The following is a 14,552-nucleotide window of genomic DNA, read 5'->3' on the forward strand; positions in this document are numbered from 1 at the left end:
CATTACTGAATAAAATTCTTTGTTGCACTGATCTGCACTTCCCAGCAAGTGAGATTTTAGGTTCCCAAATCCCAATACTTGAGGGCTGTGTTTAACATTCATTAAATTCCAGGTGACTTTATAAGCCTTTGACTTTGTCCAAAGGTTTTAGAAATGAATTTTTGATTTCACATCCTGAGACATTCCTAGGTAATGGGCTAAATCTCCAACTTTTACATGATACCCTGAAAGATTTTTTAGGTTGACTATGAAAGGTCTAGATGATTAAGTGTGGGTTGACTGGGACATTATTATGTCATTAGAAAAACTCTTACTTTGTTCATGGTGAGGGTTATTAATGATAAGAGAAGGAGGTCAAGATAAAAGTAATTATGAAATCTGGGTGGACTTTAAGGTCACAATAACCTGAAAATGCCATGGGAAAAACAGGTCTATAATGATGACCTGTGATTCATCAGCTCACTTGATATGTGGATTACAAGTATGAAAGGACTTTGGTGGTTATTGGCAAAACTGTTACCATCAGAAGATAAAAATATCCTATGCACAGACTAGCATGGATACCTATCAATAACTAATAATAGATTATTACTACATTATTGCTATTCAATACCATTTATTCTACTATAAATGAATCATTACAGCCATCAATATAACTCATTAGGAAATAAACTTTGTCCATGACCATGTGTCATATGTTTATTTTATATTTTACTATAAAATGATATTTTGAAAAGATAAAAAGAGATTTAGTAGGGTCTCAGTCCTTTTCCACATGAGTGAGGGGTATATCAACTTAGCATCACTACCGTCATGCTTTCAATAATTCCCAGTTGATCCCTATTGAGCAAACCTATTCTTTTAAGACATATTCTCCTAGTGATGTCATATGTTTATGAATCATGAAACACCATTATTTCTAAAGAAAACAGAATGCCAGCTATGCCAATGGTGCAAATGGCCAAAGCAGGCCACAACACATTGCCACGTTGACTGTGCACAGTGAGCACTCTAAAAGACATCACTGGGCATACATATGATAAGAAAAAGAGGACATCCAGTTATAGAGCAAGAGTGAAAGATAAGGTGACACTGACAAACTGGAAACAGCCCAGAGAAGTGCAGCAAAGCCAGTGAATGACCTCCAGCTAATGACACGTGAGAAGAAGTTGATGGAATTGGACATGTTTAGCCTGGAGAAAAGAAGACTCAGGACTTAGGGAAAGATATAATGGTTATCTTTAAATATCTGAAGAGCTTTCAAGCAGAGGAGGCATTAGACTTCTCTGTTAGGTGCCAGAGAACCGAAATGGAAACAATGGATAAAAGTTGTAAAGAGACAAATTTTGGCTTAATATTAGGAAAATGTTCTTTTTTCTATCAACTAGGCTGCCTCAAAATGGAAGATCTGCTTCAAAAATGGCATTTACTCCTCTCTGAAAGTCTTAAAAGAGAGGCTAGATGACTCCTTATCCATTATGTTATAATAGGGGCCCCTTTTACATCTGGGTTGAACAAGATGGCAGATGAAATCCCTTCCAGCTTTCAGATTTTGTGATGAGAGATTGATACCCAAGGTTTGGACTTAGAATATTAAGAGAACTAGAAGATTTCCAGTGTGTTGTATGGGTATGGGTCCTCCATGGTGGATCCGTAGCATGATATAATGGTTTGCACAGTGTGAAAAGGCATACATGGAAGAACTGCTCTCTGAACCAGTCCAGATAGCATTTATATCAATGAATAGATTCATTCAAGTATTACTACACTAAGAGAGCCAGGGGATCCTGATTTAGCACAGATGAGAAGCTGCTACACAGAAAGGAAGGCTTATTTCTCTGGGTTATAGGAGAGGGAGTAATCCTGAGGATTAGCACTAAGATTTTACATAAGGATTAGAAACCTATAGAGATTGCAGATTTCATATACTCCAAATTCTTCATTTTACTGATGATGAAACTGAGGCCAGTCCAATTAAATGACTTGACCAACATCATCCAGGCAGTAAGCAACAAAAGCAGGATTTGGACTCAGGTCCCTCTGGCTCCAAAGCCAGAATTCTTTCCCCAGTACTAATGGAGAGAATCTTCTGCCTCTTAGTGGATAAGCTCTCCTTTGGATACTCTAAGGTTCTTGCGACAGGGGCTGGAGGGACAAGGTGGGAATTATTGATCATACCCCCATTAAACAGACTGTGTGGACTCTACTATAAGCAGGGCTTCCTGAGTACATCTGTCCTTTGAAGAAAATACCTATTACTATCTGGACTCTAATTACCAATGGGACTTTTGTTATTGAGCATCCTATGGCTTGGTGGAACATCTAGCAGACTGCCTCACCAAATGAGAGACCAATAGGGATCATATGCCCTGATGCCCATATCTTTTATAGTTCAACAGGTTCAGTCACAAAGTTTAATCTTTTTCTTCCAATGTTACTCTTTCACTTCAACAGCCTAGTGATGGTCTCAGTAATGTTTCTTGTAAAACATAATGAATCTTTCCTGTAGGTGACAGTAAGTACTCTTAGAGAGAATCAATAATGATACATGGCATGCAGACTTGTAAATGTGCTCTTTCAATGACTGCCCAAATGCCAGGCAATATTTGCTAGGAATGGGTTATAACCTCTACCACCAGCAGAACTGTAGTTGTTACAAAGCCCTACTAATACTTTCTTTCTTTTTGATTTCTTCTAAATCACAGTTTGGCATTCCCATCCTATATTGAATTTCACACAACTTCATTATAAAGACAGAAGTGTTTGTGCATAAATTCCTTTCAACACAGGGTCTAAATTTTAAGCTAATCTGAATACAAAAATGGATAATTTATATTGCCTTTCCCCAGCAAAATTCATCTTTAAGCAATTAAAGAATTACTCATGAAAGTTATACTATATTGAAATGCCACTAGAAACAAAACAACCCTGGAGATGAAAATAATACTCATGTTGTCAAAACAGTAAGCAATTAATATCAATTTTCTATTCCCACAATTAAATAAAAATAAGCAAAATTGGATCCTTCATATCTAAGGAATCAAGAGTAGAATTTCTCAACATAAATTGTTATGTGTATATTAAAAAAGATACATGGGAAAAAAGTATCTAAGAAAAAATATACATTAAAACAAATGTACTTTGTGCCATTTGCAGGAAAAAAAAAACACATAAATTGGGTGATTTACCATGGCAAGATAACATGAACAATAATAAAAACAATAATAACTCACATTTATATAGCTCTTTCAGGTTTCCAAAATACTTTCTTAACAATAATGCTAAGTTCAAGTATTTTTATCTCCACTTATGTAAAAAAAGCAAACAAGCAAAAAAAGAAAACAACCCAAGGTTCTGAAAAGCAGTGACCTGCCCATAATTCATACAGCTCCTCCTCCTTACAGCTTATTGCTTCTCCTCTCCCTCCAATCTCTTCTTCCTCCTCTTCCCTTTCCTTCTCCTCTTCTTATTATACTACAACATCACTGCCCGTGACAATAAACACTACTAATAGAAGCTATCATTTATATAGATTAAGATTGAAAGTTTATACAGCACTCTATATATGTTATCTCAATGGATCCTCATAACAACCCTGTGATGTAAGTACTTCCCATTTTACAGATGAGAAAAGTGAAGGTGAAAGAGCTGAACTGACTTTACCCAGGGTTATACAGCTTTTAGGCATTTGAGTTGGGATTTGAACTCCAGCCTTAACAATTCCAAGGTCAGTACTCTTACCCACTATGCTACCCCATCAACCTCCAACATGTCAGAGGAGACACTCCTCTGAGTGGAGTTCTCTTGTCTCCCAAGTTCAGTGTTCAATCCACCATGCCAACTTTCAGGATTATTGTGACAGAGTTAGATTTCTCACGAGGACCCTCATCAGTCCCAGTGTTAGGATCTTTTGCTGATTTTCTAAGTAATCATAGAAAAGTGATCAATGAAAATATTTCACCAGTATGTGTATTCTCAAGTTTTATCTTGTACTGCGCATTTTGCAAATTCAAATAACTTCAAATTTTTAATCCTAATTAACCTCTCCAAAGTGTGTTGACAGGAACTGCTAGGCAGTACAGTGGATAGACAACTGACTTTGGAGTCAGGAAGACCTGAGTTCAAATTCAGCCTCAGAAACTTCTTAGCTGTGTGAAATTGGCAAAGTCACTTAACCTCTGCTTGTCACTGGAGGAGGAAATGGCAAACTACCCCAGCATCTTTGCCAAGAAAACCCCAGGGACAGAAGTCCCCAGGGTCATGAAGAGTCAGGCATAACTTAAATGAATGAACAGCAAAAACAAAGCGTGTTGACATTTCATTTTTTTGAATGGCCATCAAAAGATTTCTATATTTGGACAGTGTATATTTGCTCATTCTTAGATAGTTGTACCCACCAGTTATTCTCATTAATTGATCATAGTACATGAAAATATCATCTGCAAACAGCAGTTTGCTTTTGTTTGTGCTTTTGTTTCAAATATCATAAAACTTTTATAATTAAAGCAGGAAAGTTCTGTATGATGACATGTATAAGTCTTCATTAAGAATTACAAAAACCAAAATGTAACCTATTCTGGAGGCAGAGTAGTGGAATGGATTCAGAAAAACTTAGTCAAAATGTCAGCCCCATTTTGTGTCCTTGGACAAGTAGTTCATTCCTTCTGTGTCTCAGTTTCCTAATTTGCAAAATAAATGCCAATAAACCTTTAATGGAATGTGGTTCCAGAATATCAAACCTTCACAGATTAGACTCCATAATAAGGAAGGAAAAAATAACAACTATGGAAATATGTCACCAAAGGATGGCAAATTCCACATCCTAACACTGGAGAAAGTTGAACAGCAATGATGAGGATTTTTGTATTTAATTAATGCTAAATTACGATGGAACATTCATCCAAACTGAAGTGAGAGATCCAAATATCAACTAAAAGCCTTATGATAAGGATCATTAGAAACTATATGGCACCAAATGAACTCATGAGGGTTAGACTCTCAAAATAAAGAGTAACATTTGAAATGCATTGCTATTATAACTCATTTGATATTCATTTTAATTTCAATGATTATAATGATTTTATTTTATATTCAAACAGATGTCACAAGTACTTCTGCTGGAGTTGCAATATAATTCAGCCTTAGTTAAGTACAAGTAAATGGATACTTAAAAATGAGTGTTACCAAGAACGAAAGAAAAAAAGTTATAACATCCATTAGCTCTTTAAAATGGCAAATTAGATACTTTTATTAAAATGTATTCTTCCTTATTTTGACATATATACAATACCACAGTATAAGGAAACTTTCTATGACAACCAATATTTTTCCTTTCAAGAGCTACCCAGGGGATTAGACAAACTAAAAAGAAAAGAAAAACAACATGGTCCTGTAGTATGAGAATGGTGGGGAGGAGGGAAGCAGAGCCAGAAGAATAGGGTTAAATAACTTGTACATGACATACATGACTTGCATAGACTATAAAGGATAAGTTCAGGGTCATCCTATATTTGGGCAGAATAAATAATCACCTATGGTTCCAGAGACAACCCCTTCAAAACTTCCCCCCAAACACATCATCCATTTGATATAAAATATTATTATAAAATTACATAAAATAAAATAATATTATATAAAATAACACAGAGTTTCATCCCTTTAAGCTTACTGTTCTAACTGTTGTTATACAACATCCCTGGGAAGAATAACCTTGTAGTCTGTTCTCTGTCAGTTTTCATGCTAACATGGTCAAATAGCAGACTTTGGAAGGGAGAAGGGGGATAAGGACAAAGGAATGGAGACATAGAAAGAAGTGTTCATTGGAAGCTGGGATACCCAAACTGTAGCTCTAGCCATGCTATCACCTATGTATGGTCACACAAGAAGATGCATTTCGTTTTTCTCTCTCTCTCCTCTGTTCTTTCTCCTTTCTCCTCTTCTCTTTCTCTCTCTCTCTCTCTCCCTCTCTCTCTCTCTCTCTCTCTCTCTCTCTCTCTCTCTCTCTCTCTCTCTCTCTCTCTCTCTCTCTCTCTCTCCCCCTCTCTCTCCCTCTCTCCCTCTCTCCCTCTCTCCCATATATTCCTGGCCCCAAGTCCACTCATCCACTCACTACTTCATTCTGCCCACATGGATGACTCCCTTTAAACCACTGTGGGGTATGGTAAGTGACTGTTTCCTCCTTCTGACACTGCTATGCTCAACCTAAATCTCTTCATGCAGCAGGCATTGTCAAATGCTTGCTGAATTAAAATTCTTCCTTTGACTGACTTCCGTTTTTAACCCAATATAAATACAGACTCAAATGTGGTGGGTGAATGACAAAATGACTGAGGAAACAAAGTTTCGAGATACTAAGCATGTCAATTTATGAAGCAGTGCATACCAATTGCCTAAAAAACTGGGACCAAGTCCCCTCAGCTTTGGCACTAGACCATAAATACAGGGGGAGACAGAGTTTTATGTATTAAAATCAATTAATCAAATAAAACCAATTAAATAAAAGAAAAGAATTAATCAGGATACAAAATTAGATAATCTGATTTCTAATTGGAGGAAAGATTAAAGAGAGCAAACAGATTCCTTTCCCTGAAATTAGAGAAATTCCCTGAAATCCCACTCCCCCCAAGTGTCTGTATTTAATCAAAGGAACACAGAAACAATAACTGATTGACCCAGTATGGTACCCATTGTTCAGATCAGTCATTGAACTGCTTAAGATGTATAATTGTAAGAAAACTCCTTGCATCTCTATTTGCTTTTGACTTGGTTTCTAGTCAGCATAACCTAGGTGCTTAGTGAAGGGTCTCTAAGCAACAGGTAGAGGTGGTCCAGCTTCCCAGCTATGCAGAGCTAGGTTTAAATAATGCAATACTCTCCCTCCCTCCACCACACACACACAATTCCTACAATTAAATGAAGTTTTTTCACAAGACAGAAACTGGACTAGACTCATAATTAAATAGGAAGGGAGCTGAGTTAGCTCCAGAAATGGGACAGAAGATGGAGTCAGTGTGGTTCACTCAATTCCCACAATTAAACACTTGCTTTTCTGATCCCTTCAAAAGCAATCTATATACAAAGTTCATCTGGATCCCCATCTCTCATGAAAAACAGACATCACCAAAAAATAAAAAGAAAGAAGAAAAGCAAACGTACACACACACTCTATCTTATCATATGCCCCCAAAGCATCAAATCTAGTTTCATATCATTTTAACCACAGTGTTATTTGATATCTCCCAGAAGGAAAACATCATTTGTTCCCAAACATTTAACCAAATATGTACAAAATGTAACAGTACAATGGCCAAAATTATACTTAGTGTAGATGACTGGGACTGTGAGAGTTTACCGACATCTGAGAGAGAAGCAGAATATACTTTTCTGGCTTGTCAATCCCATGTCTGATAATTTTCCAACATCTCTGAAACTATGCCATGACCATTCCTACTCCTTTGCCTGGCTACAGTCCATCATGCCAAGAGTCTTATTTCCTGCATGCCTCCTGGGGCCTGCCTTCCCCTCACCACCATGCCTCATGCTAATTGTCTTGTTCTACCGCTGATTTCCTCCAGCAAGTTGGAGTCATCAACCATGGGTGCAGGCTGGTGCCTCTGTTGGAAGTGCCATCCCATTTTCTAAGTACAACTGGATGGAATCAAAGCAGACGTTCTCTTCATTACAAACATATATAAAACTCCTGCTGGACCTGCGGATCCATTCATGGGGGATTTGTCAGGCAAAGTGAGATGAGGACTTCTTATATCTTAGATGATCTAAGTGAATCTGCCCTCAGCACTAGAATTCCTAGTGAGAGCTCTGGTGATGGGAAAACTGATAGCATACGTGACAATACGGGGTGGGGGGGGGCGGTATGAATAATGCAAAATTTCCAGAGACATGGAACACTAGTAGATGCAGAATTAAAAGTCTTTATCTTTTACTTTAAATGAAGCAAAACTTACAGGTTCAACTAACTTACTTCTAAGTTTATAATAAACCCAATACATCTTTTTGATCACTGGACTTTCTCTTAACAAAAAAGCCTCAGAAAAGAATACAAACAAAAGAACATAAATCTATGAATAATGTAAGCCCATCAAATCAAGAATCATGTATTCTTTGTCTAATTCCCTGGAAAAACAAGAGATTTTATTTCATTCGTTTACTGCTGCCTGCACACCTAAGCTCAGCCTCTGGAAGGATGAACTAGGTACTTGCACCTGTTGAATTGTTTACGTAATTCCAGACACCAGCTGAGAGAGTAATTAAAAATGACATTCCATTCTCAGCCTACCTGGGGTGTTCAACAACCTTGACATCCTGCAAGAATAGGAGACGAACTGCTCACAATACTCTGCGCTGCTGGTGATGGCCGTGATTTGATCCATGGAGGCACTGTAATTGAGCTGTACCACTGAGTATTTTTCTGGGCCATAGCTGACCACAGGAGTCTGCTTCTGCAAGTCATGATTTACAGTTGACCACACTTTATCTTCTGTGGGGGCAGAGAATGACAAAGACAATGGGTTATTAGAATTCATATAATTCCTCAAATGTCAGAAAAAAAGATTAGCTAGTTGGAACAGCTGTGTTAGCTGAGGTTAGGCTAGCAAGAGTCAGATATAACTAAACATTCCTACTTTTCAGTGGAATTTCTATAAAAAGGGGAGTGGAGTTGACTATCCAAATATGTGCATCCAGTAAACAGTAGGCAGTTTAAAGTAATTCAGACAGAAAGCAGTTTGGTCTCTGCATTATCAGGATAATCTCCCTGATTATTTACTTGTTTTCATTCAATAAATTCATTAAACAAATTCAATTCATTTAACAAGTATTTATTGAGTATATTATGGGGGCAAGGTATTGTGCTTAATACTAGGAGGGTAGGATATAAATACATAGACAACTGGGTCTCAGCCCTTAAGGAGTGGTCATTTTGGTAGAAAGGTAGAGAACACCGGCTTTGGACATAGGGGACTGGGGCTTAAGTCCCAGCTTTGTCAAGAAAGTACTATACTAAAGCCTCTGAATGTCAGCTCATACATCTCTTTAAAGTGGTAACAACCTAAAAGAAAAAAAATTCCCCAGATATGAACAATGAAGATACTGCAAAGTAAATACAGAATTACCTTAATCAAATATAAGTAATATTATATATATGTATATATTTATAAATGTATGTATGTATGTATATGGGACTAGGGTGATCCTCACAGTTTTTCTTAAGAAAATGAAACTGAAAAGAGTGAATTAGTTGGGGAAAGGAAGATTAATGTGAGAGAAGGTGGAAGAATAAATGTCAGATCTTAAACACCAGGTGATTCAGGCAGAAGGGAATAATAATACAGACTTGTGCTCAAAAGACTAAATTGGAATAATTTGTGACCCAGTGGACACCCAGATTTTGTGACCTCCAGATTTTTGACCCCCAGATTTTGCTTCTAGAGATTCATTTTCAGGATGTCTACATTGGAGGAAGAATCTCTGCCTCTTTGTCTGATAATTTTTCATTATTATTTCCCAAATGTGCTTCTTAATCAAGTCATCCTCCAGTATGATATCATGCAAAGAATAGTAATTAGATATCAGACAACCTGGGTTGGATTCCACTAATCAGCTATATGACCTTGTCCAAGACATTTAACGTCTCCATTTTCACTTCCTAAAGCTAGCAACTCAGTTTCTCTATTTCTCTCTCCTTTGGGCCATTTTCTCTAGACAAAAACATCAATAAGGCATATTTCTGCTGATGCAAAATTCTGAATCTCCAAGGAAAGATGTATTAGAAAAATGGATCTTTAGACAGAGTAATCTGGGGGATAATCAATCTGATTGGGTCAGTTTCTACCAAAAGATGTTTTTTGGGAGATCTGTAAACTGTAACCATCCATTATATCATACTTTGATAAATGCGATGGATCTTACTCTGCAGATTACATATCTGTTTGCTTTTGCTTTAAGTTTTGTGGCAGTTTGTTAAAAGGAATAAGTCCAAGAATTAGAAGAAAAAAAAAACTCTCACTTTTTTCTCTCAATTTTCTTTATGTCAAAAGTTTGCTTTGTGTCTTAATTTTTTAGTCATACTATAAATGCTTATGAATCAGAATCTTCCATTAAAATACTAATTTAAGGCTTCATCGTGGAAAGGAGGTGACTTTGGGTTTGAAGACTGAAACAGTAAAAAGTAAGCTTGGGTAGATATAGGAGTCCAGTGACATGCCGTGTGCCTGTCATCCAAACATGAGCCTATACACATGACTTCCCACCAGAAGGATACTACGACTAGGTTGATTTTTAAAAATGTTTTAGCTACAACTCATGAAGACTGTCTATTAAGGCATAAAAGGATTGTATTTAGCATTGATGGAGTGAATATACTTATGGATGAAATAATGGATAGTTTGAAATGTCAAAGCATCAAAGTATGAACTGGAATAATTCCCATTTCTTCTTTAATTCATCAAATAAATCATCAGCATCACACTGAATATAACAAGAGCTAAATCTACTATTCAATATTAATTTGAGAGAAAAGAATTGTTGGGTAAAAAAGAGGAATACTGCCCTTGTTTTTTTTGTGCTTCTCCCCATTAGGGTGTGAGTTATGTCATCAAATCATGGTCCAGGGAAAAGTTTATGATATCTGCTAAGTAAAGATGATAAAATTTTCTCATCCTATTGCCATATATATGTATGCCTCAAAGAATTGAAAAAAAGGATGGCAATTTATCTGCGACTTAAGGTCTTTGAGATTTGCCTAGAATACCGAAAGGTTGAGTGGTTTGCCCAAGGTCACACAGTTAGCAGGTGTCAGAAGTTCCAAGGCCAGATCTTAATCCATTATGCCTTGCTGCATTCCCCCTCCTCTCTCCCCATGTATGATATGTTGCATATTATATGTCCATATATATTACACATGTAATATGTTTGATGTGAATATAAACATGTGTATGTTTGATAATTTCTTTTATCTATACACATACATGCTCATATATATCAGTCATATAATATTTTTCGGCCTACTTCTTGAACTCTCCTCAAAGATTCTTCAATCTACTATAAGCTGGGCTCTGCTTCTGAACTGTGATTAACAGTATATAAAACAATTCCAGAACAATATATAGAACTTAATGAAATCTGATGGGTTGGAAACAAAAAGATCTTTATTTTGTACTGTTTAAGAAAAACAATTATCCAGTAAAATGCAAAGGAAGCAAGCTTTTGTGAGACCAGTGTCAAGAAGCTGTTAAAACATTTGGCTGCTAAAGCACATGTAACTCAGACTGACAATGTGTTTCTAAGGAACAAAATTTATCTTATAGTTCACAGATGCGATGCTGCATAATCCCTGACCTGGGTTGGCTCAATGGACTATTTAGAGCAAAACTAAAAAATAGAGTAATTTAAGGCTGGGCTTCTAGCCCTTGTTAAACTAGGTATACTTAAAAATTGACTTCATTTTTTTTCATTGAGCAAAGGATTGGTACCTCATGTGCAAAGCACATATGATAGGCACTATGGGAATACAATATATGCCATATTAAGAGCTATTGCCAGGGTTCCTTATAAAATCCTTCTTCTGTCAACACTGGGGAAACCATTAAACAGAGAGACCCCAGCATGTGGTGAGAGAGATGTACCATTAAGGTCTGATGGGAACTTGAAGTGATAGTCCTACTTCTGATTGAGGCAACAAAGAGGAAGAGGCAGTTGGAAATGGAAAGCAGTGGGAGGCTGAAGATCAATTAGGATCTTATAAAATTACAAATATTTGCAACTAACCATCTCAGTGAGGGGAAGCCATGGAAATTGAAAGCAATGAGCTGTAAGTTGTCCATGAGGCTATTAGTACCAGTTTATCTGCTAGTGCCATAGGTACCTTGCTACATCTTTGCTACTCCTCCAGTCAATGGTTAAATGTGTAATGGGCATGGCTAGAGCCTAGTGTGTACTAGTTTTATCACCACTGGGTACCTGGACTCTGGAGCCGTAGGGCATTTCTCTCTTGTCAATAGAATCTGCTGAAAAAGAATAGGTTGCTAGGTATGAATTCCTATTGTTTGATTCATTTGAAAATATGGATAAAATAAACTTGCACAGTGCAAATGAGATAAATTCAAAGATTTCTGAGTAACAGGTTCTGGAAGAGTATATTCAAGTATATAGTGTCGCTAGGGGGTCAAGATTTAGGATGAGAATTTAATCTATGGCTATTTCTGAATTCATTCCTGAATTTTCAAAGAATTTGAGTTTGAAACCTCAGATGCCATGTAGTTCCATGTGGACCCTAACAATAATCTCTTCTACAATATCCTGGCATATCTGGAAAGGCACTGAGTCCACAGTAAAGAGAACAAGGTTCTAATCTTGCCATTGATGTTTCTTACTCTGTGTTCCTGAAATAGTCATTTAACATCTCTGGACCTAGAAATTTCTTCATCTGCAAAAATTAGGGGAGTGGACTAGAAGATGTTCATGGTCCCTACTAGGGACCTGAGATTCTATGAGGATTGAGGGAGAGATTGTATCTGTGATAGGGAATTCTTGGGTGGGAAACTCCATGGATCAAAACCAGTTGGCAACTTCTCCACAATTTAGAGTCTGATTGAGTTGTCTAGAGCAGTGAGAAATTAATGGACTTACTCAAGGTCAACATGATAAAGGTCTAGACCTAGAACCCAGGTCTTCTTGGCTTTGAGGGCAGCTTTACAACTACTACACAACTTTGTCTTATGTATGGTCACAAGTATAAGGAAATGATTTAATCTGATACCCCACAAATGATTATACAGATTTGAATACCTAGCAAAACCACCTACTTTTAGGTACCCTATATTGAGCCTAAGTTCAGCTCTTTGCCCACTCACCGATCCTTATTCATATGACAGTAATTCTTATGAATTTCTTTTTTAAAATTTATTTGATTTTATTCTTAATTTACAGGATGAAAAAAACATTTCCATAACATAGTATAATGAGTATAATGTCTTGGATGAAAATCTTTTAAAAATTACAAATATCTGTCCTTAAAGTTCAGGTATGACCATATCATTCAATATTTTCCAATATACTCCTTAAGGTCTTTGTTATGATCTGATAGAAACTACTCTGTCTGGCCTTTAAAGTCTTTTAAACCTGACACCAACCTAGCTTTCTAGCCTTGTTATATATTTTTCTCTTTCCCACACTAGAACATAACAGACTGGTCTTCTTGCTCTTACTCACACATAATACTCACCCCCTCATATCCATGCATTTATGCTATCTATTCCCTAGAATGTCTGCAATATGCTCTCATTGCTCCTATGTCTTAATATTTTTGTTTTCTTTGAAACTCAGCTCAATCAGCTCCTTCCAAAGAAAAGGTTTGCTGATTCCCCCAGCTACTAGTGTTCTCTTCCCCTAAAATTATCTTGTCTATTTTGGATATACTAATCCATTTACAAGTTATCTCCCTTAATAGAATAGTCATCCTCCATTTAGGCACCAATGTGATTTTCCTGAAAGGTCAGTTCATCCATGTTACTCTTTTACTCAAAAAAACTCTACTGGCTTCCTGTTATCTACAAAATCAAATAGAAAATCTTCTGGAATTCAAAACCCTTCATAATCTGTCACCTTCACAGCTTTCCAGTCTTTTTACCATCTCACACACCACCAAACATCCTTCAGTCCAGTGTCACCAGTTTTCTTGAGGTTCCCTCAACAAGATACTGCACTTTTAGACTTTTGCTGTTTCCTATCCCTCAAGCCTAGAATTACCTCTATCCTCATTTTCAGCTCCTTGCTTCCTTCAAGTTCTAACTAATATTCTGTTTTCTATAGCAAGCCTTCCCCAGACTGTCTGAATTTTAATGCCTTTCCTCTGCTGATTATTTTCTATTTATCTTGTCTACAGCTTGTTTATATGCTGTGGTTTGCATGTGGTTTTCCCCATTAGACTGTGAGCTCCTTGAGGGCAGGGACTGTCTTTGCCTCTTCATATTCCTAGCACTTAACAGTATACCTGGCACAGAGTGGGCGAGTAATAAATGCTTATTCAGTTACTAAGATCCTTGAGGGCAAGAACTTTCATTTTTATCCTCCTATCCTTAGTGCCAAAAGTGCTTGGCTAATGCTTAAGAAATACTTAATTAGGGAAAAAAGGACCCACATGTATAAAAGTATTTACAGCAACTCTTTATGTGCTGGCCAAAGAACTGGAAATCCAGGGGATGCCCATCAATTGGGGAATGGCTGACTAAGCTGTGGTATATGAATGTAATGGAATACTATTGTGCTATAAGAAATGATGAATGGGAAGATTTCAGAGAGGCCTGGAAGGACTTATATGAACTGATGCTGAGTGAAAGGAGCAGAACCAGGAGAATGTTATACATAGTAACAGTCACAGTGTGTGAGGACTGATTTTTCTAGACTTAGCCCTTCTCAGCAATGCAAGGATCTAAAACATTTTCAAAGGACTCATGATGCAAAACACCATCCACATCCAGAAAAAGAACTATGAAGTCAGAATGCAGAATGAAGCAGACTATTTTCTCTTTTGTTAT

The 14,552-nt window shown here is 36.9% G+C and overlaps 1 protein-coding gene across 1 annotated transcript in view; it reads right to left on the reverse strand.

Moving 5' to 3' along the window:
- The window catches only part of CNTNAP2 (contactin associated protein 2), a 2,725,119-nt gene that overhangs the window by 872,576 nt on the left and 1,837,991 nt on the right, over positions 1-14,552 (reverse strand). The window contains exon 13 of the mRNA XM_072652434.1: positions 8,297-8,497. Within this exon, the coding sequence (XP_072508535.1) occupies positions 8,297-8,497 (201 nt within the window). The remainder of the gene's footprint in view (positions 1-8,296; positions 8,498-14,552) is intronic.

This window comes from Notamacropus eugenii, chromosome 3 (assembly GCF_028372415.1).
Source record: "Notamacropus eugenii isolate mMacEug1 chromosome 3, mMacEug1.pri_v2, whole genome shotgun sequence".
Classification (NCBI taxonomy): domain Eukaryota; kingdom Metazoa; phylum Chordata; class Mammalia; order Diprotodontia; family Macropodidae; genus Notamacropus; species Notamacropus eugenii.